Source organism: Canis aureus, chromosome 21 (genome assembly GCF_053574225.1).
Source record: "Canis aureus isolate CA01 chromosome 21, VMU_Caureus_v.1.0, whole genome shotgun sequence".
NCBI lineage: Eukaryota > Metazoa > Chordata > Mammalia > Carnivora > Canidae > Canis > Canis aureus.
In genome coordinates this window covers 34,521,137-34,546,182 of record NC_135631.1, presented here as the reverse complement: position 1 = coordinate 34,546,182, position 25,046 = coordinate 34,521,137, and the positions used below count along the sequence as shown (strand labels likewise).

General features: G+C 36.6%; 1 protein-coding gene across 8 annotated transcripts in view; it reads right to left on the bottom strand.

Moving 5' to 3' along the window:
- CACNA2D1 (calcium voltage-gated channel auxiliary subunit alpha2delta 1) overlaps positions 1-25,046 on the bottom strand; it is a 475,096-nt gene that overhangs the window by 119,439 nt on the left and 330,611 nt on the right. For all 8 annotated transcript variants that reach the window (XM_077863845.1, XM_077863847.1, XM_077863846.1 and 5 more), the window contains exons 7-8: positions 18,755-18,886; positions 308-377 (exon numbers count right to left, since the gene is read on the bottom strand). In XM_077863845.1, coding sequence (XP_077719971.1) covers positions 308-377; positions 18,755-18,886 — 202 coding nt within the window. The remainder of the gene's footprint in view (positions 1-307; positions 378-18,754; positions 18,887-25,046) is intronic.

Genomic DNA, 25,046 nt, shown 5'->3' with positions numbered 1-25,046 from the left:
TAGAAATCCCCAGCAGCTAAAAGAGATTTAGAGATGACATTGAATATAAAACTTAAAACTTAGTCCATTTGAAATCATTTGATAAATCATTTCAACAATTTTCATTATTATTTGCTCACTTAAACTCATTATCTTCATTGAGATTTAACAGTACTTATTTATCAAAAGAAAAAACAAACACCAGAGCTCTTTAAAATAATTAGACAATATTATTATGAAATAGAAAGATGCCTTTTCAACTTTTTAACAAAAAAAGTAACTTGCTTTTGTCTAGTTTACCTTTTTATGACTACCTAAAAATTCTTACCATGGTCTTCTCCGTACATCATAAAGATCAATCTTGTTTGGAGTTCTACTGTTATCAACCCATGGAGAAGCTAAAAGAGAGAGAAAATGAAACTTAAAAAAATAAATAAATAAATCAAAATATTACATATGATCTAGAAAGATATTTTCAAAAGTTACAAAACTCTACTGACACATTCCACTTACCAGAGCAATAGTTAAAATACAAGTTACTTAAAATGGAAAACAACACAACAGTATAAAAGAAAGTTAATATAAGTCAATTTTCTTTTTTCACATTGTTTCATAAATGACTTGTAAACACAGAGATTTTCTGGATGCTAACTTACAAGTTTTCCTAGGTGTTCAGAGATTATACCTTTTACTTTCCCTCTACTAACACAAAAATTTTCCTTAAAAGAAAATCATTTGCCACTAATGGAAACTGTACTTTCAATTACTTAATTTTTATATTTTCATTCAATGTCATACTATCTTGATCTATAAAAAGACACTTATTTCTCTTGAATTGTTATGTAATAGGATGACTTTTTTAACCTTATTATTCACATATTTGATAACGGCCACAACATTTGAGATTATAATTAAAAGGTTAAAGTAAAATTAAAATAAATCCATGAAAACATTTTTTCCTTAAATTTATTTGAGTGATTTGAAATGATTCAAGTACAAATTCAGGAATCCTGTGTTTCAGAGCCTTTATCATTTTGCAATCATCAGGGAAAAAATTGTCTAACTCCATTGATTTTTAAATGCAATTATTTATACTTATTTTAACCAAATCTAACATTTTAATTAAAATTAAATGCTTTACGCACACACATACACGCGCAACTTAGACCTAATGGAGAATAATAAATGTTAATAAATCAGATGATAATTTTATGCTGAAAATATCCTCCCCTTGAACATATGACTCTTAGGAAGATTTCCATAATAATTCTCATGACCTATACCTTCCAATCTATTTTGCGTTTTTCTTTATTCAAAACTATGGAAATCTTTACCGTGAACCAGATTTATTAGCCACCTACGATAATTTGGCCAATTAGTATACATCAAAAAATAACTTCTGAGCCTCTCCTTAATTATAAAATATCTTTCTCATTAGTGACTACATTATAAAATAACATCATTTTAAAAGACTAACCAATTTATATAAAGCAGTTTAAATACAGCACTCCTCCAACAACCACTTACAATATAGTCAATGCAAACAAAAGGATAAATTTACTTTTATTCCTACAATCTGCACTTGCAAGAAAACTTATAGCCAGTGAAATAACATTTCACTTTGCTTTTGTTTTTGTGGTAGCACTGGAATAAAGCAATGAGCACGCTGGTAGACATGCCAGTTCACTTTCAACTAGTCCTCTATAATACCTGACTCCCCACGCTAGGGTCTGGGTGATAACTACAAATTGAAGTGAATGATATCCTTTCAGTACAATGTTTTGCCATTTATACATTTATTGCCTCCCAGCTCCAAATTCACCCATTTATCTTGCTCTATGAAAATGGATCTGGGGTCTTTAAATATTTTTCTTTTACCAAGGAGCACAATTTTAAGCTTTGTCAGCAGATGATGAAAGAGAGACACTCAAAGAGAAAGGTGTTTTTGCTTCCTGCTTCAGATTTGTTTGCTGAAAGGCCCTTGGAGCATGTGAAGCTTTCCTGGTGGCTGGCTCCTGCAGGGCATTGTATTCTCCAGAGCTCAACTCCTGCAGCTTGGGTAACTTTTGTAGGGCTCTCAGATTCTCCAGCAAAAACTGGCCAGCAGTACACCCTGACTACTTTTGTTGTGGAGTGCCTCTGATGAGACATTTTGAACCCGAAAAGATGAATTACCAGCAAACCATTCTCACATGACGCCACAGCAACCTTTCAGTCATTTGGTGGGCCATGACCAGTCTGTATACGAAGATCTGGATCTTGGGGGGGTCGGTGGCTCAGTCAGTTAAGGGTCTGCCTTTGGCTCAGGTCATGATCCCAGGGATCAAGCCCTGTGTCTGGTTCCCTGCTCAGCAAGGAGTGTGCTTCTGCTTCTTCTTCTCCCTCTGCCCCTCCTCTGGCTCTGTGTGATCAACGTGCTCTCTCCCAAATAAATAAATAAAATCTGGATTTCAGTCCAGAAGCACAGGGGGATTGAGGTTGCTTCCTCAGGCTCTCTACCTCAATTCCAGGGTTTGTTGTTATTACATATTACATTATATAATACCATACCTGGTATTCCTATTTTATTCAGAGTGATCTTTACTTCTAGTCAATCTTCCAATCCCTGTTATAACAATTCGTTATTTAAAAATATTAACTTTTGGGGCACCTGGGTGGCTCAGCAGTTGAGCATCTGCCTTTGGCTTATGGAGATATCCATGGGATCCTGGGGTCCTGGGATCAAGTCCTGCATCGGGTTCCCCGCAGAAAGCCTGCTATTCCCTCTGCCTGCCTGTGTCTCTGTTTCTCTGTGTCTCTCATGAATAAATAATTTTTCTTAAAATTTAAGTTTCAAAAAAATTTTTTTCCAAGTTTCAAAATTTTTTTTTTCCATGTTTAAAATACTATGTTTTCTCTCCTGATTGGATTCAGACTGTTAGAAATGATTGAGAGAGATAGATGACGGAAGTGGCATTAGGCAGCACTGCTAACCCCACAACCACCATGAGCTGGAAATGGTTAAGCAATGAATTTGTGAAGTGACTTGAAACTGAAATTTGAAAGTCATGTTTAAATTAGATTTCTGAAATCTGCAGACAACATTCATCTAAAATTTGTTTTTGGTATAATTGCTAAGTGAAATTAACTGTGATATGTGGTTCTATGCTCCATAAAATTGGTATCTTTAAAGACAGCAAAAAGGTTTGCAATTTATAATATGAGCCAGACTATTAAATTTTAATATGGTTTATAAAATTAGATCATTTACATATTAAAAATATTAAGAATATTCTCTTAGAAGTCTTCTGAGATATTTACTATTAGGAAATATCCCTTGATTATACTAAATTAAGATATTTACATTATGATAAAATTAAACAATGTACTTTCTTCTGTGATATTACCAATTAATCTGTTGTAAAATCCCATTGTGGCATTTAAGTGGTACATTATTTATAGAGCCTTAGAATTGCAGATGGTCAAAGAGTAAAAAAGATAATACCCATATACTGAAATTGCCTGATATAATCAGATTCTTAATGATTCATAATGAAAGATATGTGTTTTGAGAGGAAACTGGAGCTGCTAAAATTCCTGTAAAAAGGCAAAATGGTATTCATTTTAACTGACTTTAGCTTTCCACTAAGATTTTGGGATGACAGGAGTAAGACGTAGAGTCCAAAATGTGGGCACCTTACTTTTGAATGCCATGCTTAACGGTGAGGATGTTTATGAGAATGTTTTCTCTATACAAAAATGAGCTTTGGGCGTGTCTTTGGTCAAATCTGCGGGACTACAATTCTACCTCACATGATATTCGGGGTGTGCTATGCTAGCTATTGAATCATGGACTTCAAAAGGTATTTAATGCATAATTACTCAGAATATTGAAATGTGAGTTAGAAAAATATTCTTGAGAAAATATGCAGATTGTAGAGCCATTTTCTGGTTAATATGCTCTAAAAATAATATGGGTACAGTTTTTCATTTCAGCTGCTAGGAAATAATAAAGCACATAATGAATTGAGGGCTGATTCTCTTGATAGAAACACCACTTCAAATGACAGCTAATCGCATTTCCCATTAATGAGTGCAACAGCACTTTTCTAATTCTAATAGATTGTGCATTTTTGGTCACATGAAAAGAAAAAAAGTAAACTTCACATATTCAAAAATGCCTTAGAACCCAACCCTGGTCCTAAGGCCTGGATCTAATTGGTGTTATGTGGATCATTACTTTGAGCTTGCCTCAGTTATCTCTTATGGATTATTAGTGATGGTTCTGAATTGTAAGCCATGATAATGAGTTTGAACTGTTTTTAAGCCCCAATCAATTAAATAAATGTGTAGTGTACGGCTCATAACATTTCCAGGAATCTGAATGTTGCTGCCCAAATACTACTGTCCCAAAATGAATTCTCCACATTCTCTAATTTATATCACGGCTCCCATATGAGGGTCCAGGATGAGTCTCATTAACAGGCTGAGGGTTATGTACCCACACGGAAATGCCAGAGAATCTAGAAAGGCAAATAGCTGGCCTCTTCAGATTCTGTGTTACAAAATGGGCTCTGTTATCCAGTAAAACTTTTAACCTGGGAAATACCCAAAACATGGAAAAAGAAGTCTATCCCTTATGGTAACACAAAATAACCTAATGAACATCTCAAATCTTGCACAAAGCACAAAGTTCATCTCACATGACGAGAGCCTAAGTTAATTCCTAGCCACAGAGGCATAGATTCTGCTTCAAGCCAGTAGTCAATGGCCTACAGCTGGTGGCACTTCTGCCTTCTTCGGTACTTGGTTTCTAAAGTCACTTAGGAAGTATGGAGAAGGCATACCCAAGTCACAACAATCTGAGGCTTGAGTTGACACCTGTTACTATCACTGATATACTACTGGTGCTGCATAGACACAGAGGAGGTCTGACAACTATTATTTCCTGGCCAGGCATCATTTATTTCCAAAGGCAAAATTTCACAATAGAATGAGAAGACACAACTGTGGAAGGCAGCTAGGAGCCTTGGCCACAAGTACAGATGGACCACTGAAATATGAATAATGTCCACTACTCTACCAATGAACTTTCTGTTTTCAGCAGTGTTTTGAGTAAGCCATATTTAAAATGAGAGAGATGAAGATGGGCTAAGGTCAGAACCCAGTAAATATAAAAAAAGATGTTGGATTTAAGAATGATTTCTAGACTGGGGCACCTAAATAGCTCAGTCAGTTAGTTACATAATCAACTTGTGATTTCTGCTCAAGTCATGATCTCATGGTCATGGGATAGAGCCCTGACTCATGCTTTGTGCTCAGTGGGGAGTCTGCTGGACATTCGCTCTCCCTCTGCCACTCTCCTACCCCATATTTTTTTTCTCTCTCTCTCTCTCAAATAATTTTTTTTTTTTTTAAAGAATGACTGCTGTACTAAATCTTAGGACTGAGACTGCTAGCACAGGAAACTCATAGAAGAAAATAAGGAGAAGCCACCCCACTATTTTTTTATGCTATTTGTGTTACCAAAGCTAGACTGCAGAAATCTTGTCACGGTTGTAACCCAAAAGCAAGTTTGGGGCTCTAGACCTGCTGCAGAAAGAGCAGGATATGAGAGCTGTCGATCCTCAAGCACGACCCTCTTTGGATGTGTCAGAGGATACAGACAGAAGGACAGACAGAAGGACACCCCCAGAGAACACTACCAGGAGCAGGCACATGGGCTAGCCCAGGAATTTTCTTTATCTAAGAGTAGGGGGTCTTTGGGTTTCTTATCTGAGGAGTTGTAATATATACTACAAACGTGTGACTGCTCTGTATTTCCTACTCTCTTTTTTCAAATGGGATTTTTACAGTGGCCATCCAGAAGTCAGTATCCTCATGTGTAAGATACCTGGGCAATAATGGCAACAGGGTGGAAGGAATGACTGGTACTCTGCTGTATAAACAGTCCAATTAGGAAAAGTAATATCCACATGATATTTCATGGGAGAATTTCATGCCACCCAGAGATCCCGGTTCTTACCTGGATGTACTAACTTGCTGGGGCTCTGGATCATTTTCTATGGAAAGATGGTGGGTGTGTTCTATGTGTTGGGGCGAAAAACACACAGGTACTGGGATGACAGAGGGACAGCCTGTGACAGGGCTTTACAATACTCTTTTTCTCCATTCTCCTAGTAACAGTACAGCCTCAAGTTTTAGGTGATTACCTACAAGAAACTATATTTATCAGTGTCTCTCACCACGTTGCGGCCATGTGATGAAATTCTAGTTAAGAGCATTTGAGATATGATACATTTACAACTTTTATGGTCATGCTGCTTGCCTTCCACAGAGTTTTCCCCTTTTTTCCATCTAAACTATAAATGTAGTGGTACCAATCCAGTTTCGGTCATACAGATGAGGCCCAGGACCTAAGGAATGGCAGGTGGATGGACCACACTGTCTACAACTCATCTACCTATTAGGTAAGAGTTTAACCTGAGAGAAATATACAGTTTCTGTCACATTAGCCATTGTTTAAGTAACTGAATCAATAATCTGAGAGAAGTCAGAACTCTACCCCATTACACAGACCTGAACATAAAGGAAGCAAAAGCTTCACAAAGTCTTTGAAATCCACTTCACTGTTTTTTCTTACACTCCTCTATCTTCTTAGAGTATTATTTTGGCCGTGAGGAAACTGCTTATTGCTTGTATATTTCTACTACTAAAATCTAGTTAATTTTCATGTCTTCATCTTTCATCTATCAATATTGAATTTGGGGGCACACATTCTGGTCCCCAAACAATTGTCATTTCCCAATCAAGTTTTTCAAAAGCTCAATGACTGAAGGTTTATCACACACAGCCACCGATGAGATGCACAGGCAGCAGGTAAGACTGGGAAGCACGGGAGGCACCATCATAGGAAGAGTCTATCCTCTTAGCTGTCCTTTAAAATGGTCTTGTCTGATTGGAAACAGCCGAGTGTAGAACTTCAGAAATGAGTTTGGAGCTAGCCCGCCTTGAGTTTTCACTGGACACATTACTTAATGTTATTCAGTAAAATGAGAGTAATGATTCCTATTTCTTACTTCCAAGGGTTTATAGTTAAGGTTCAATGACTTATACACACAATACTTTGAATTAAGTTGGCACCTAATGGACAATCATGTGAATATTAAAAAACGGTATCACTGGGTCACTGGAACTGATTATAGAGAGATTTTCAAAATAGATTATTATAAGATGTACTTGGATTTTAGCTGCTTATAAGCACATTCCTATGACTAGGGCTTGGAACATCATACCATTTCCCCATCCTACTCCATCCCCTAATGATGCAGACTGCTGTAATAGTCAATAAAATCTCCTGGAATCTAAAAAAAAGGACTATATGAGGTCACTCCAGAAACTCCGTGGAGAACACTGGCATAGATCAAGGGTGTAGATGAGAAAGGTGTACAGGCAGGGACCTAGATAATTGGAACACTATGTTCTTGGTGCTTTCCATCTGTGTTTTGTCCTTGTTTCATTTTATTTAGAAACTTCTCTTTATATTCTGATACTTGTTTTCAGTTCTAGTACCTAGAATAAATAATAGAATAATAAATACTTATTAATAATAAATAATAAATACTTATTATTCACTACACACACACACACACGCGCGCGCGCGCGTGCACGCATAGCCATTGCTACCAGCAGTTACACTGCAATGTTTCTTAAAAAGAATACATACAAAATAAATTCAGAAGAAAGATAAAATTGATAGCTATTATAACCGAGACAAAAAACAAGTTCTTTGACAAAACAAAGGATTGCTTTTGGGAAAGCTTTCACATGAAAGGTGGTACTTATTTATAATCTATCTTAAATGATTGATAAGATGCCTATGACCAGAGATGGAGCTCTAGCATCAAAGCATTAAGACATATGAAAAGCAAAGGTAGGTTGTAGAGAATAAAACAAATAAAGGAGAGAAAAGGGCAATGTAAGAGCACGTGATCAAGGCTGAAATAAATAGTAAATAAAACTGGAGATGAACATTGGGTCAGAGTCTTGGAATGATCTAAAGCCCACAGTCAGAGACCCAGATGTCACTAAGTAAACAATGCCAGACTGTATAATTTTACTTGAGAACTCATAACTTAAATTGTGTTTCAGGGATGCCTGGGTGGTTCAATGGTTGAGCATCTGCCTTCGGCTCAGGGCGTGATCCTGGGGTCCTAGGATCAAGTTCCACATCGGGCTCCCTGCATGGAGCCTGCTTCTCCCTCTCTCTGTGTCTCTGCCTTTCTCTCTCTGTCTCTCATGAATAAACAAAATCTTTTAAAAAAATAAAAAAATAAATTGTATTTCAGATAACTTGTTAATATACTGATCAGCTATCTCTTTACATTGCATTTTAATTTAAGGTGTTTATAATTTTTTCTCCCACCTGTCAGCTCCTCCAGAGCAGAATTCACTCCTTCTAATATTTGAATTCTTAGGATATCTTGCATTCCTTAGAAACAGGATGTTTGCTTTTCTTACCATTTTCCCCCCTTCCAACCCACACTTGATAATATTGATTCAATTAATGAAATTGTTTTGGGATTTTAACTTAGTGACTGAGCGATGAGACTTGATGTTCAGATGATATCACTGTTTTGGCTTGAGAGTGCCTTTGCTGCCACCATGCAGTATGTCCAGACATTTCTCTAACTTACAGATAAATAAGCAGCACTAACTCACATGCAGATACAACGTATCAGAGCCCAGGACAAATCACTAGTTTTCAGAATAAAAGCACTTATTACAAAGTGATTCGCTGGTAATTCTACCGATGCCAGATAACCTACGTAAAACGTTTTCATTTAACAAAGAGGGCTATTTGTCAGCAGGAGCAGCAGATATCACACAAGTTGTGCGTTAACTGGAATATTCAATAAAGTAAACAGTACACAACACCTTAATCACTTAGATGGCCCCTAAGTAGTTACTAGCTGTGGCTCAGAAATAAGCTCGAAAACCCAAGTTCTATAAAGACGAATATCTACTGGAGAATAATTTCAGATATATGCTACATAGAGAAAAATGTGAACTCTGACAAAAAATTGCCCATGTTTGTAAGTAAACAAATCCAATGAGATAATATTGATATATTCATAAAAACAAAAAATTATGATTCTACAAGAACAAGTTGCCTCTTGTTCTATCTAAGTCAATAAGTCTTAAATAATGTTGACAATAACCTGTTTCTTACTTTTTTTTATTTGGTGTACTTAACAGAAGTGCTTAGAAAGACACCTGATTTTTTACAAAGAGTCTAATTTTTCTTAACATATAGTGAACATGAAAATGAATTACATAGCAAAGATATTTCTATGTATATAAAAATGGATGGCAGGACGCCTGGGTGGCTCAGTGGTTGAGCGTCTGCCTTCGGCCCAGGGCATGTTCCCAGGGTCCTGGGATCGAGTCCCACATTGGGCTCTCTGAGGGGAGCCTGCTTCTCCGTCTGCCTGTGTCTCTGCCTCTCTCTGTCTCTCATGAATAAATAAAATATTTTTAAAAATGGATGGCATATGGTATAGAAATTTAGCAATGTATAAAAGAAAGAACAGAATTCTGGGAGATATCTTTTTGAAGTTAAAAGGAACTGAAGCTTTTTAGCAATACTTATTCTCATGCTTTATACATAGTGTTATCCACCATCCATTACAAGCAGCTTCCAGCTTCATATTAACATCCTTTTTAACTACTCTTTCCTGTCAAAAATAAATAAATAAATCACTTAATCAATTTAAGCATAACTGGATCCAGAGTTGATTGCAAAGGGAGTAACAATGATAACCACCCTTATGTGTGAAAAATAAGACAGCTTCTGGTAAGAGGAGTTATACAAAAGACAACAAAAATGAGTCATCTCCATAAATTAGGATCAATTGAGAATTTCAAGATAATATTTTGTCCCTACATGTGTGTGTATATGCATGTGTGTGTGTGTGTGTGTGTGTGTATATATATATATATATATATATATATATATATATATAATCACTGTTCTAAATCAAACTCACCACTTTATTCCCCAAATAAAAGTACTTCTGGTATTTTCAGCAAACAGAGCCAACATTCTCACTCCACTCAAACTAAAAGTCACCCTTACATCTATGTCTGTCACTAAATTCATTTATTTAATCTTTTTTATTGAGATATAATTCAGATATAAAAATGTGCTAACTTGATACACTTATGTGAGGGCATTATGCTAGATGAAAAAAGTCAGAGAGAGAAAGATAAATACGATCTGATTTCTCTTACATGTAGAATCTAAAGAAGCCAAAGTCTCTTGGACACAGAGAGGAGAGGGATGGTTGCTAGGGGTTGGCCGGGGGAGGCGTGGGTGGGAGAAGCACAAACTTCCAGTTACAAGATGAAGAATTTGTGGGGAACTAATGTACAGCAAGGTGATTATGGTTAATAATATTATAATATCTACTTGTAAGTCGCTAAGAAACTACACTGTAAATGTTCTCAACACAAAAAAGAAATGGCAGTTATGCGAGCTGATGGAGCTGTTGGCTAATGCTACACTGCTAATCATTTTGTATGTAATATGGAAGTTTATCAATGTTTCTTTTTTTGTAAGGTCTCTAATGTCTTCATCTTTTTTTCCTATACAAAGATTCTCCTTTTTAAGTTCCTTGTTCACATCTTTAAAATCCTGCATCTGATCACTACAATAGGTTTCCTTCTGGTTTCAAGGTTCTCGGTTTCTCCTTCCCATCAGAATAAACACTCTTCTAGCTACTTTTAGCTATAGCGTTCCACTGCTCAGAATGTCCTGGTGTTTTCCAACACATTAAATCCCAAACAATTCTGACATTTGAGGCTGCCTAACTCGCTGTTAATGAACCTTTTGATTTGACAGCACTCCTCCCCTGTAACAAACTACGAGATTAACGGGACTTACTAGCCTCTCACGCTACTTGCTCATCTCCCTGCTCCTCACTTCCTGCCTTTCTTCCTTCTAATTAGGCTTTGGCTTTTTCTCCTTCAACTTGATTTGTCAGTCCATAGTTCGTACCCTAGTCCATAACTCCGGTCTATGATCACCTTGTCTTTTTCAAAACTCCTATAGCAAATGTATGGTCTAATTTATCTGACACTTGACCATTCAATGATCTGTATTGGAATCTACATTTCAGGATCTATTAAATTTTGACTCCCTAAGTAGATTAAAATTTCCAGCAGATCGGACAATCTGGTCTTTTATTTTTTTTAAAAAGATTTTATTTATTCATGAGAGACAGAGAGAGAGAGAGAGAGGGAGAGAGAGAGGGAGAGAGAGAGGGAGAGAGGAGAGGCAGAGACATAGGTAAAGGGAGAAGCAGGCTCCCTGCTTGGAGTCTGATTCAGGACTCCATCCTGGGACCCTGGGGTCACAACCTGAGCCAAAGACAGACACTCAACTGCTGAGCCACCCAGATGTACCACAATTTGGTCTTTTGAAACACACATGTAGTGGCGCCAGTGACGCATCTGTCATCGGCTCAGGTCATGGTCCCGGGGTCCTGGGATCGAGTCCTGCATTGGGCTCCCTGTGGGGAGCCTGCCTCTCTCTGTCTCATGAATAAGTAAATAAAATCTTAAAAAAAAAAAAATACGAAACACTCATGCCCGGGGTGGCTGTCTCAGTCTTTGAGCATCTGCCTTCGGCTCAGCCTGTGACCCCAGGATCCTGGGATTGAGCTCCGCTCGGGCTCCCTGCTCAGCAGGGAGTCTGCTGCTCACTCTCTCTTTCCCTTCTCTCTCTCTCTCTCTCTCTAACAAATAAATAAAATATTTTAAAAAGATTTTTAAAAATAAAACACACATGTGCACAGAGTAACCAAGTCCAAGATGTTTCTGTCCCCTGGAATCTCTTCTCCCCTTCCTTGTACAGCGTCTGCTCTTTAGCTACGCACATGGCCCTCCTGAACATAACTGTGCTGATGACAACACTGAATACTGGCCAATGTCCCACAAGAGGGAAGGTTTTATGTGACTTCCAGCAAGTATTCTGAGCAAGGGGGAGAAAACCGTTCTTGGTGCCTTAAGAAGGAGCACAAGCAGCAGCGGTGGGCCTGCGGCGGAGGCCACGCTCAGATGACAAGAGAAAGCAGGCGTGTGGACCCCGTCTGGGGGAAGCGTCCCTATCAGCTCGTCTGCACCCCCGCGTGATACTCTGACTTAGGTCAGAAACAAACTTCCATAGTGTTGAAATCAAATCGTTTTTGTAATTGGCAGTATCCATAACCGGTACACTGGATTTTAATAATTATTAGCACAAAAAAGTGATGATGTCATCATTTCCATTTCAAGTCTGTTCATACAGAGATCTGTAAATATACATTTATAGTTAAACCTTGCATCCATTCACAAATATCTAAGTAAAAAAAAGAATTTAGGAATTTTTAAAAAGATAATTCATCACTGAAAACAGTTACCTGTAGAAATACCATTAATGCTGAGGCTCAAACACTATTCTATTTTCTTCAAATTGGCTAGAAATCTATCGCAAGTGCTGCCTTCCTAAATAATCAAGAAGAAAAAAAAGTATTCTTTGGACTACACCCGGTCATGTGCTATTTGACGTTTAAAGCATTTTTGAGCTATTTTTTAAAAAGTACTAAACAACTCAAGAACATACAGAAATAATAGGTTGCTCCATATACTTCGTACACAGGTTCTTTTGCATTTTATTACAGCAAAATCTTAGCAGATACAACAACACAGCATTGTCTCCCAGAGGTGTACTTCACACCAACTCAACAAGTAATAGGTCACTTTATTGTGATCCGGTGGTTTTGAAATGAACAAATGAAGAAGGGCAGAGAAAGAACAAATGCTTAATGGAGACATTAAGAAAATGTCAAATGGGGGCGCCTGGGTGGCTGAGCCAGTTAAGGGTCTGCCTTCGGCTCAGGTCCTGACCCCGGGGTCCTGGGAGGGAGCTCAGCTCAGCGGGAGGCCTGCTTCTCCCCTCCTCCCTGCTTGTGCTCACTCGCTATCTCGGATGCTATCCCCCCACCCCCTCTCTCAAATAAATAAATATATATAATCTAAAAAAAAAAGGAAAATGTCATATGAAAATGAAGCAGATATTACGCTTTTCTTTCTTTTTCTTTAAAGATTTTATTTATTCATGAGACACACACACACACACACACACACACACACACACAGAGGCAGTGACCCAGGCAGAGGGAGAAGCAGGCTCCATGCAGGGAGCTGACATGGGACTTGATCCCGGGGCCCCAGGATCAGGCCCTGGGCTGAAGCGGCGCTAACCCATTGAGCCACCAGGGCTGCCCTTTTCTTTCTTTTTCAAATACAACTAATGATCTAAAAAAGAGTAAGTACTGCCTCCACTGGCATTTCCATGAGCCACTAATTCCTAATTACGATCCCAATTACAGTAGGAATTAAAACAATTGCAGGAGATGCTAACAGGTAAAGGAATAATGTGAACCTCTGTTCATATGATGGGTAAGATTTCACAAAGCGGATAGCTTTGGAGTGCAGTTTAATAGCTTTAAAGTTCATTTATCCAAATCCATTAAGAGCTTCAAAAGCAAGCACTACTACATTACACTGCCTTGCCGGCCAGCACGCTGCCTGGGGGACTTCGTGTCCCATGAAACAAGGACTGTGGGCCCAGCAAAGGCTAAACCCTAAACACTGAAGTAGATAGTGTTAGTGTCCGCACTGGAAATCATCTTCTCTCATCCTAAGTTACTGGGGAAGAAATGGGCTCACAGATGTAGCCCCACTTAGCCGAGGTACACACTACGCAGAGGGCAGTTGTCACAAGCATCAAAACCACCCTCCGCCCAATATATTGGTCCCTTCCCTTATCACACAGCCTATGCCCCCCATCTAAGTTGGAAGCTGAAAAAGGAGGAAGGGAGGGGGTGGAAGAGCCAAAGCAGAAGGAAGAGAAGAAAAAAGACCTACAGAATCCTTTTTCCAGTTTATATCTATCCACACCAACCAAAAGCAGGCAGTTCACTGAAGTCGGGTCCAAGGACAGATGTCAGAGGTCAAAAAGTCACTGACTACTGACCAAACTGCTTTTCAGAACCAGCTCTGCAGAGGTATCTTTATACTATATCAGCTCTAGAAACTTCTAGTAGTTCCTCCATGTCATTTAAATAACGGGATAAATGGGGATCCCTGGGTGGCTTGGTGGTTGAGCGTCTGCCTTCGGCTCAGGGCGTGATCCCGGAGTCTCGGGATCAAGTCCCACATCGGGCTCCCTGCAGGGAGCCTGCTTCTCCCTCTGCCTGTGTCTCTGCCTCTCTCTGGCTCTCAAGAATAAATAAATAAAGTCTTTAAAAAAAATAGGACATTCACTTAAATTTGAATTTTGATAAAGGTCAGATATGTTTTTAGCATATTTCCTGAATATTGTATACCTACATTAAAAAATTCATTGTTGTTTGTGTGACATTCTTACTTATCTGGGCATCTTTTATTTTACTCAGAAACCCTCTTGAGAAGTGCATTAACCAAGGTCAGAGGCTAAACCCTCCTCTTCCGACCACCTCAACCACGTGGTGTTAACTGGTGGATATTATTTATTAAAAATGTGGACAGAGTTGTAAACAGATGGCTATTTCAGTTTCCTTGTCAACTGACTGTAATCTCAATTATGTTCTTCAATTTCTCACATGAAGAGAAAGATGAATTTAGGCAAAATTATTCTGATAGTCACTCTGGTAAAAATGCCTACTGTTTTCTATTTCCAAAGTACTTTACAGTTTGTTATCTCATCGTTAACAACCTTTAGGGAATAAACTGAAGAGTTATTGTATTTTTTTTCCAGATTTGATGATTAAGATTGAGACAATTTCAAAAATCCAACCAGTTTCTCATAGCTACTAGAAAGATCTAAGCCTGAGGTACAAATCTTATTATATAAAAATTCAATTAAGTAAAAGTAACATGTTTTATTTCCATTCATAGCAAGGTAATTAACAATATTAAAGACTATTTTTGACCTTTACTTTAACAGATGCTTATTAGACATGAGCCACCCTACATTATCCTGGCCTGTATGAAAATGGTAAGAGAAAAAAGTATGGCTTACTGAGACATTTTTAAAAATCACTTTACTTGAAAAAAAAAAAAAAGGCTTTAAGCTTGAAAAAAGTGTTAAATGTGTTAAAAACATGTCAGCATCAACAGAAATATGGTGACTTACTTTTAAATTATAATATTGTCTTAAAATCTTTGATAAAGAGACTTGGTTCTATTTTATTATTAATATAAAAAGAACAGTCCTAAAAAAAAGAAAAAAGGAGAATCTTCGGCCATTTGTGACAACATGTATGAACATGGAGAACTTCACACTAAGTGAAATAAGCCAGATACAGAAAGATAAATAATTCAGGACACCACTTACATGAAGAATCTAAAAGAGTAAAGTCATAGAAGTAGAGTAGTGGTGAGAAATGGGGAGGTATTAGAGGGTCACAGTTCCAGTTATCGAAGAAGAATAAATCCTAGAGATCTTCTGAACAACATAATGCCTATAGTTACAAATACTGTATTATATGCTTAGAAATTTGCTAACCCTCCTATCACAAAGAAATATAATAATAGATAAGATGGTGGCATGGTGGCAAGAAACTTCTAAAGATGGATAGGTTTATAGTACTGATTATATAGTGATGGTATCAGAAGGTAGATTATCTCCAAACTCAAGTTGTACCTATCATGTATGGCTCTTGTATACCAAAACGTTAGTAAAAACCAAAATGAAATAAAAAGAACTTAGGAAGAGATCACCAAAGTCTCAGTTATGTCAAGTGTGGTTTGTAGCATACAAGACACCCATTTTAAATAACCTCCTCTAATAGGTAAATGAATTCCAGCCATCAGTCATTCAATGAACCAACTTGTCTGGCACACCTTTGCTCAAAAACTAAGTACTACAAGAAAGCCAAGGGTTGCTTCCATAGCTAATATTGGGGGCGGGGGGAATCACAAGGATTCAGCTAAATTAAACATTCAAATATCTTTTCAAATTAAAGAAAGTGTGGTCTATATAAACAGTGGAATATTTCTCAGCCCTCAGAAAGGACGAATCCCCCACCATTTGTTTCGACGTGGATGAACTGGAGGGTATTATGCTCAGTGAAGTAAGTTAGTTGGAGAAGGACAATCATCATATGGTTTCACTCATATGGGGAATATAAAATATAGTGAAAGGGATTATAGGGGAAAGGAGGGGAACTGAGTGGGAAATATCAGAGAGGGAGACAAACCATGAGAGACTCCTAACTCTGGGAAATGAACAAGGGGTAGTGGAAGGGGAGGTGGGTGGTGGGATGGGGTGACTGGGTGACGGGCACTGGGGGGGCACTTGACAGGATGAGCACTGGGTGTTATACTGTATGTTGGCAAATCGAACTTCAATTAAAACAGATTAAAAAAATAAACATCTTTTCCAAGATAAAGTGGACAAATGTCAGCACACTTAAAAATATATGAAGAAAGTTAAGAAAAAAAAATTAAAGTCATTAAATCAAAGCCATTATCCTTGGTTAGCATCCAAAATGAAAGAATATAGAAAATAATCAGTAAGGTTAAAAGTGAGCACTGCTTGTAAAAAGAGCCATCTTTGAAAACTGGTCATAACTCAACCCATCTTTCCTTCCTCTCTTGACCTCATGTTCTCGCTCTTCTTTCTTATGCAGTCTTCCCTCCTTTCCCCTATTTCTCTTAGAACAATTTTTTCCCCCTCAGCATCATCAATTTCCCTCTGGTACTGGCTCTTGGTTTTTCATTATTACACTAATTATCTCTCATCTTTTCCACCTTCCCATCAATTACTCATATGTGGAATTTGTAAAGAGGCAATACATTTTAACAAACTTTACAATTATATAATGCTATAAGTTATTGATAAATGTATTCTTATAACATGTGATTTACTGAATGAGTCATCATGTATCTAATTACTATGTTTCAAAATGATACTTAAAAATGTTTTGTAACACCTGACATAACTTTAAGGATTATTATATGAGGTTTATTATGTTCATGAGTAGTGGTGCATTTTTTAATAGGACTTATATATTAAAACTTTCAATCTCCTCATACAGGACTTTTAATATATTAGTAAATAACTCAAGAATATTTGGAAGGGTTGTACTATACTGAACCGTATTTCTGTAAGTAGAAAATTCTACTCCTGTAGCAACCTATATGATAATATTACATAGATACTAACATTATTTTTTTAAATTTTTTTATTTATTTATGATAGTCACACACACACACACACACACACACACACACACACACACACACAGAGGCAGAGACATAGGCAGAGGGAGAAGCAGGCTCCATGCACCAGGAGCCTGACGTGGGATTCGATCCCAGGTCCCAGGATTGCGCCGTGGGCCAAAGGCAGGCGCCAAACCGCTACACCACCCAGGGATCCCAGATACTAACATTATTTTATTAACTCATGATTGTTTTCAACAAAGAAAAATGAAGTAGGTCTTGACTAGCCCATTGAGTTTCTACAAAAAGAAATAACTGTCACTGATCTCACCATGTGGATTTGCATCCATGCGGAATGACTTCTTAATCTAAGGACCAATCAGGCTGATGATGCCTACATACTATTATTCATTTTGTCATACAAAGCTAGATATTAGCTTATTTCTATTTCACCCCATTTTCACTGTTTTGACTTTTTATTATGAATAATTCTATTTGTAAAAGATATTTAGAAAACTCAAGTCAGCCTTTGGCCCAGGGCGCGATCCGGGAGACCCTGGATCGAATCCCATGTCGGGCTCCCGGCGCATGGAGCCTGCTTCTCCCTCTGCCTGTGTCTCTGCCTCTCTCTCTCTCTGTGTGACTATCATAAATAAATAAAAATTAAAAAAAAAAAGGAAAACTCAAGTCATAAGAATTCTTCTATATATTGCAATTGTTCAAAGCCAAATTACCTAGCATGTATCTCACAATACTCAAGCACAAGCATTTGCCACAGTTCACTCTAAAAGATGAGGTTAAAAATATCGGCAGACGTTTCTTTTAGTCTTTTCAACAAGTTCTCAGGATCTATACCAGTCATAAAGTTTTGTTATTGATTTATTTCTCCTTAACCTCCTTTATAAGAATGAAGGATATTAGATAAGGGTTTATTCATTTTAATGTGTAAAATATATTGCTCTTCACTGAATATATATCATCACTAAAATGCCCTCAAAATTAATCCAACCTGATAATTATGGAAGCTTTATTTTCTCTGAAATTTTATTTTATTTTCTGTCATACTCATTTTAACAAATCCACATTCACTGACTAAAGCAAAGCATCAACACTTAGAAGAACACAGACTTGATATCTGGAGAAATATTTCAATTAGCTTCTAAAAGATTCTATTCCATTCTCCACTGTGATTCAACACTCTGTCCTTGTTGAGCAGATGGACCCTAATCTCAGAATTGTTTTAGGATTCATGAAATCCCCTGTTCCAGGTAACAAAGACACCTGCTCATAGCATCACTATAGCCTGGCCTGATTCCAGATGCCAACAGTGCCGGCTGCTCCCGAGGTCTTTTAGTTTAAAGTGACTTGGGTAGATAGAAACCCACGTAAGAAAGGATACTCTTTCCTTATAAAAGTAGTGTGATAGCTTTTTCTCACAATACAGGAGAAGCTAACAGATATTAGCTAATTATTAAAAAATATCAAGAAATATTAAGCCTAGTACTTACAATTTTATTTGATACCCACTGAGTCAGCGAGCACTTACCTGGATAATATCGGGCTAGGCCTGTGGCACTGCCAAACACCTGCCACAACAATGAAGGATCTTCCTCTCGATTTTTTTTGAAAACTTCATCTAAGGCACTTGTCCAGTTGAGTTCATTTAACACAATTGTTGCTATAGAAAAAAGAAAAATTCAAATTTATAATTACTAATTGAATCTGTCTTCATTTATTTGTAGAATATTATACTTCTTCATCACTTTAGCTCTAAAAGTACTCTAATCTGGTGGTTGTCAGAAAGTTTAGACATGGAATTATTTCTCCAAACAAATTTTTATATGATGGAGGCCATATTGACATTTTGGGCTAGGTAAGTCTTTGTTGTGGGAACTATTCTGTGCATTGTAGAATGTTTAGCAGCATCTATGGCCTCTACCCACTAGATGCCAGTACCAACCCCCCAGCTGTGATAAGCAATATTTTTCCAAACATTGTCAGAATACAAACAAAACTGCTTCCTTTGAGAACCACTGTGATACATAAAACAGGCAATAGCAGCTCTCCCAGTGGAGAAGGGGCAGGAGGCGTACTTCCCCTTGAAGCAGCTCCAAAGAAATCTACAGAACATCTGAGGACACAGTTGGATGGCCACACTTCTCTATTGACGAATCTCTGTAAACTACTAACATAATTTGGTCTGTTAATAGAAATGGGGGATAAAAGTATGTATTTGTCATTTTACATAGTTCATTAACTGTGTTTACACAACAATAAATGCATACATTTTGACAGAGAAAAAATTTATTCAGAGGCTTGACAATACCAGTGTTAGAAATTAGAAGGAGCTGTTGCTTTACTACTATCTTTACCAGCAATAGTTCTTTTACTCTGGTTAGTTCAATTAAATATTAGAGAATGATGCTATTAAGGGCCAGGTCATTGATTTTGATTCTTACTTGTAACTACTGACTGAATTTGGAAAGGTATTAAAAACATATGCTGAGGATGCCTGGGTGGGTGGCTCAGCAGTTTAGCACCTGCCTTCGGCCCAGGGAGTGATCCTAGGGTCCCAGGATCGAGTCCCACATCGAGCTCCCTGCATAGAGCCTGCTTCTCCTCTGCCTCTGTGTGTGTGTGTGTGTGTGTGTGTCATGAATAAATAAATAAAATCTTTAAATAAATAAATAAAAACATATGCCATTCATTATAATGAAAGAGAAGCAATTATAATGTGGGATTTAGCATATGATTTATAATTATGGGCCTCCATGATCATAGCATCTTATTTCTAACATATTAAACATTTAATCAGCTTAGAATATTATTTTCCCTTTACACAAAAAGCTGTCATACATCATCTCACATCTCCACGCCCCCTTTATATGTAAAGTATGTACCATGCCCTGAGCAGATGAGAGATTGGACCACTGTGCTCTTGAGAATGTATGGTCAAGCCTAAACAGTGGAAATGAGTTTGGGATAAGGACTTGGAGATACAGCTTAATTCCTACTCTTTTCAGGGACCACAGCAAGTATAGGAAGCACATGCAGTCACAGTTAAAATGCGCCTAATATTTTATAAAGGTAAAAGAAACAAGAGCTTCTATCAAGAAAGATGCCCAGCATATGTGTTTATATTTTAAAGTTGATCGTTTACCAAAAAAATGAAAGCAAGGGTATTGTGGAATTGTTCTGGGACGGGCATCCTAATGCATCTCTCATTATTGAGAACTAACAAGATTTCCATCTTTATGGATGTGATTACTTGCAGAAAGATGAGTTGTGGGTGTGAATATTCATGAGCTGGGTCAGATCCATAGTGCATCTGAGATACTAGTGAATTTATATTCAAAAGCATGATCCAATGAACATTAAGTGGCCCGTTATATAAAAATTTATATTCACAAAGATAACCTGAACTAATACTCACTATTCATGAATATTTATAGTTATATACAAAACATCACAGAAAAGAGGAACATTGTACTTTTCTTTAAACATTCATGAATTTTACACTATTATTCTACTGAACAAATAATCATGTTTACTTATGATCTAGATATACTTCATTAATTGCCAATCTATTCCGGCTATCTCTTCAATTTCCGTCACTCTTTAATTCACATTAAGCAACAATTGATATCTAATTATTTTTAATAAAGTTTTATTTGTTTTCAAGGCTGCTGTTTTCTCAGTTTTGTTTGGTAACAACTACTAAGTATCACGCTTTGATACACTGTGGAATATACTTTTAGGTACTTGGGGGAAAATGTCAAGCTTTGAAATATTCTTATTATTGTTATAGGTCTTAAAGTTTGCAGTTTATGTATCTGAAAATACATTTTCAGATAAGACATTACTGAAGGAGATTTCAAAATGTTTTTCTCAAAATTTGTTCACCTGCAAATGAGCCAAGTACATGAAGATTCTGTATAATAGGTGTTTGAACTGATAAGTTTCATTCAAATGAAAGAAATGGTACCGTATACCTACCACATGTGTAAGGCTTAATCTTAGATTAAGGATACAGATGCTTCCATTTACCCTCGTATATTTATACAGATTTTCTTAGTGCAATCGTTATTCTATTGGTCATTATCTTAACTTAAATGTCTAAAGAAATCAAAATCAAAGAATCTGTCATGGGAGTGCAAAGTTAGTAAAGTCTGTAGTCAGAAAACTTCACAGAGACATTCATTCAACTATACTGTTCAAATTCCTTAAAACACCAAAAAACTACAAGGAAAAATAATTGCTCAAGTATGATTTCTTTTCTCCAACTACACTGAACAAGTGAAAAATGTAAAGGAAAATATGTAAAGCATCAAAGCAAATCAAAAAGTGTGAATGCTATTTTAAATCCTTCTTGGCTATTTGGTTATATTTTTCTGATCCACTCTATGTATTCCATTTGACTAATAAACATACCTTATTTTGGTTTCCTAAAATGAACAGACTTTTATCTGCTTATCCTTGTAAAATTAAATGGCTTCTCCAAAATCACTACGGTGCCTCATATCTCTCCATTTCTATGCTATTAGCATAACTCAAGATAAACAATACTGAAATAACTGGGTAATCGGCAGATGCTAGAAGAGTGAAACTAATGCAGAATATTGGCCATGCTAAAAAGTTTATGTCATTTCCTGAATCTATTTGCTTCCCCTGCGACTTCCATTATAATTACCTACACATTTTTTTTTTCTCTTTCTCTCTCTCTTATTTAAATTCCTAAGTAGGCTTCATTAGGAAGATGTTTTTAAGTAATTCTTCTGGCTACAACTAGGTAGAAAGCCTGGTATATTAGAAAAGGTAAGTTACCAATAGTTTTTTTTTTTTTTTGTGGGGGGGGCGGTGTTTCGTATTACCAAGTGTTTATGTGGTTATGCTAGTGCCTTCCTGTCCTCAACCAGTATTTTTAGTCTCTTCTATTTCCCTAATACTATGGTACTGAAAAGATATAAAACATAATCCTTCTATGATGAGAAAAATAAAAGGAGCCCAAATACCTCCGAAAATTACCTTCAACAAACATCACTGTTTAATATGAATATGAAAATGCATTGTTCTGTTTGTTCTTATAAAGACTTGACACTCAAAAAGTAATTGTGGCATTCCGACTCACTAAAATTAAACAGACTTTGTTTCCATTTGTCATTGTATATTACAAAGAATGCTGAAAGCAATTAGTTTTATGGAAGTCACAATCTTTACTTGAATGTCTACAGAAAGAAATCAAAATTCAAAGACTTTTATTTAATTGCAGAATAATGATATAAATTGGTAGCCAAAAGATGTTTCATATAGGAACTTCAGAATAAATTATTTAAAAAAACTTGGAATCTTGGAATATTTTTTGGCCACATAACTTCATCCTTTTATTTAGACAGATAAACTTAGGAACACAGATAATAACTCTTCTATAGATTCTTTAGCAATATTTAAAATTATATTGCATTTCTTATTTTCTTTTTTTTTAAGATTTTATTTATTTATTCATGAGAGACAGAGAAGAGAGAGAGAGAGAGGCAGAGACAGAGGCAGAGGGAGAAGCAGGCTCCATGCAGGGAGCCCAACGTGGGACTCGATCCTGGGTCTCCAGGATCATGCCCTGGGAAGGCAGCACTAAACCATTGAGCCACGCAGGATGCCCCCGCATTTCTTATTTTCAATTATACACTGTATTATGTTATTTAACCTATATTATATTCACTCATGGCCTTTTACTCACTGCTCCCCCCCAACTAATACTGTTTTGCATTCACACAACTCTTTAATTTCTTGCTTGAACAGATCTTAGAAGTACATGAGTGGCTTACTTTTTTTTTCCCTGTGAAGACTAACTGGTCAATGATGATCTAGCCTTGAACCTATGATGATCTAGCCTTGAACCTAGTGCCAATTACTACTGAACTTAGAATTAAGTGTCTTATGGCTACACAAAGAGTAAAGTTAGTCCTCATTTTATGTCCACTTTTAAGAAATGGAGATTTTTAGCTTTGTTAAATTGTTGTGATTTGCAAAACAAAACAAAACAAAACAAAAAGTCTTTTATAAATGTGCAAGGCTAAGCCTGTTAGAAGCAGTGAATGCTGGAGAAGTCAGCCTTGACTTGGGGGCCTCTATTCTGAATAGTATGGAAGGATTTCACTGTTAATTGATTCAAAATGCCAAGCATACGTCTCTATTCTTCTTATACTTCTTATACTTTCAAAAACGTGGCCTTGGTATTCAGCAATTCTCTTTCAGAATATTCTATTGTTCAATCTAGCTTCTCAAGGGAACAAAGAAAAATCTAATTTGAAACAGCACAAAAGGAGTACCTTACAATTCCTGCTAATTCTTCTAAGATACATGACTTAAATCTACATCTTATTTATGACATGGATTACAGAATCATTGACAAGTTCTGAATCCTATTTTCCTCCACAAATTTCAACCCATAAAGTATCACACTGTCGCTCCCTTTGAAATTTGAATATATTTTCTTGACTTAGTCATGGTTCAGGGCCTCACTGTACCTTGAAAGCACCATATGACTATTTGAAAAACCTTAAGATTAATTACAACACCCATAAACGTCAACTACATCTTTCAAACAAAGCAGATAGAAGCTAGCAAGACAAAGAAAAAAACATAGTAGGATTTATTCAAAATATAAAATAACTTTGATAAGTCTGTATCAAAAATGTCTTTTACAAAACACAAGGTATTTGACACGTCTTTGATAAGGCCTGTAAATGTTAAAGCTATGAAACAAAATAGATACTAAAATTATTTTTGTTTCACAATGCTAAACACGCTACAGTTAAATAAGTAAAATAAGAGAACTGAACAAAATGTTTACTACGCTCTTTCCATTTAACTAATAATACTGCTCTATTATAGCCTTGCATTTAGATAACACTGGCATGTAGTACTTAAACTACTGCCACTGATAAAGTCAGTAATACCTCATAAGCACACACTGTGTGACAGTAGTTGTGGTAACCACTTTCTATGCATTATGTCATTTAACTTTTAGAATGACACTTTGAGTGAGATACTAATATTATCTCCTTTTTTAAATGGCAAAAATAAAACATAGAAAAGGTATTCAAATTGACAGAAAAAACAGTGGGAAATGTTAGCAATATAGCACTCAAATAATTATGTCAGATTCTAAAATTTGTGCTGTTCATGAGCAACTGATTTCTAAGCTTTCATTATATGTGTAGCTCTGGTTACCTAGAATTTTGAAAGTGAAAAAAAAATAACTATGCCTTTGTAGCACACTGTTTCTCATTTGACAGTGATATTTCTCCCAGAGGAATATGCACCAAAGCCTCGAGACATTTTGATTGTCATGATGCATGAGAGATTGCTAGCACCTAGTGGAGAGAGGCCAGGGATGCCCTGAGCATCCTAGGATGCACGAGATGACCCCCACCACAAAGAATTACCCAGCTCAAAATGTCAACAATGCCAGCTTTAGAAATCTTGCTCAAGAAAAACTATAAACACAGGACATCCAATATACTTTTTAAAAAGCCATATGTACAATGAACAGTGTCAACAAAAAGTCAAAACAAAATTTCTTCTTCACAGTGAAAGTCAATATAATTTAAAAATAGTATTTCATGATACTAATGCTTTGAGCAACATTTTCATATCCTTTGGGTGGGGCAGATTTTCATGTTAGTGTCAGAAATTCTAACGCACTCTTCTCATACCTAAGTAAGGACTTCAAAGCTATTTCTTAGTGCCATTAAATTTCATCCTTTCTTACCCCCTGTTTTTGGACATTCACAGAATATTACAGTTTTGCTTTATTTTTCTTTTAATGAGTCAACACT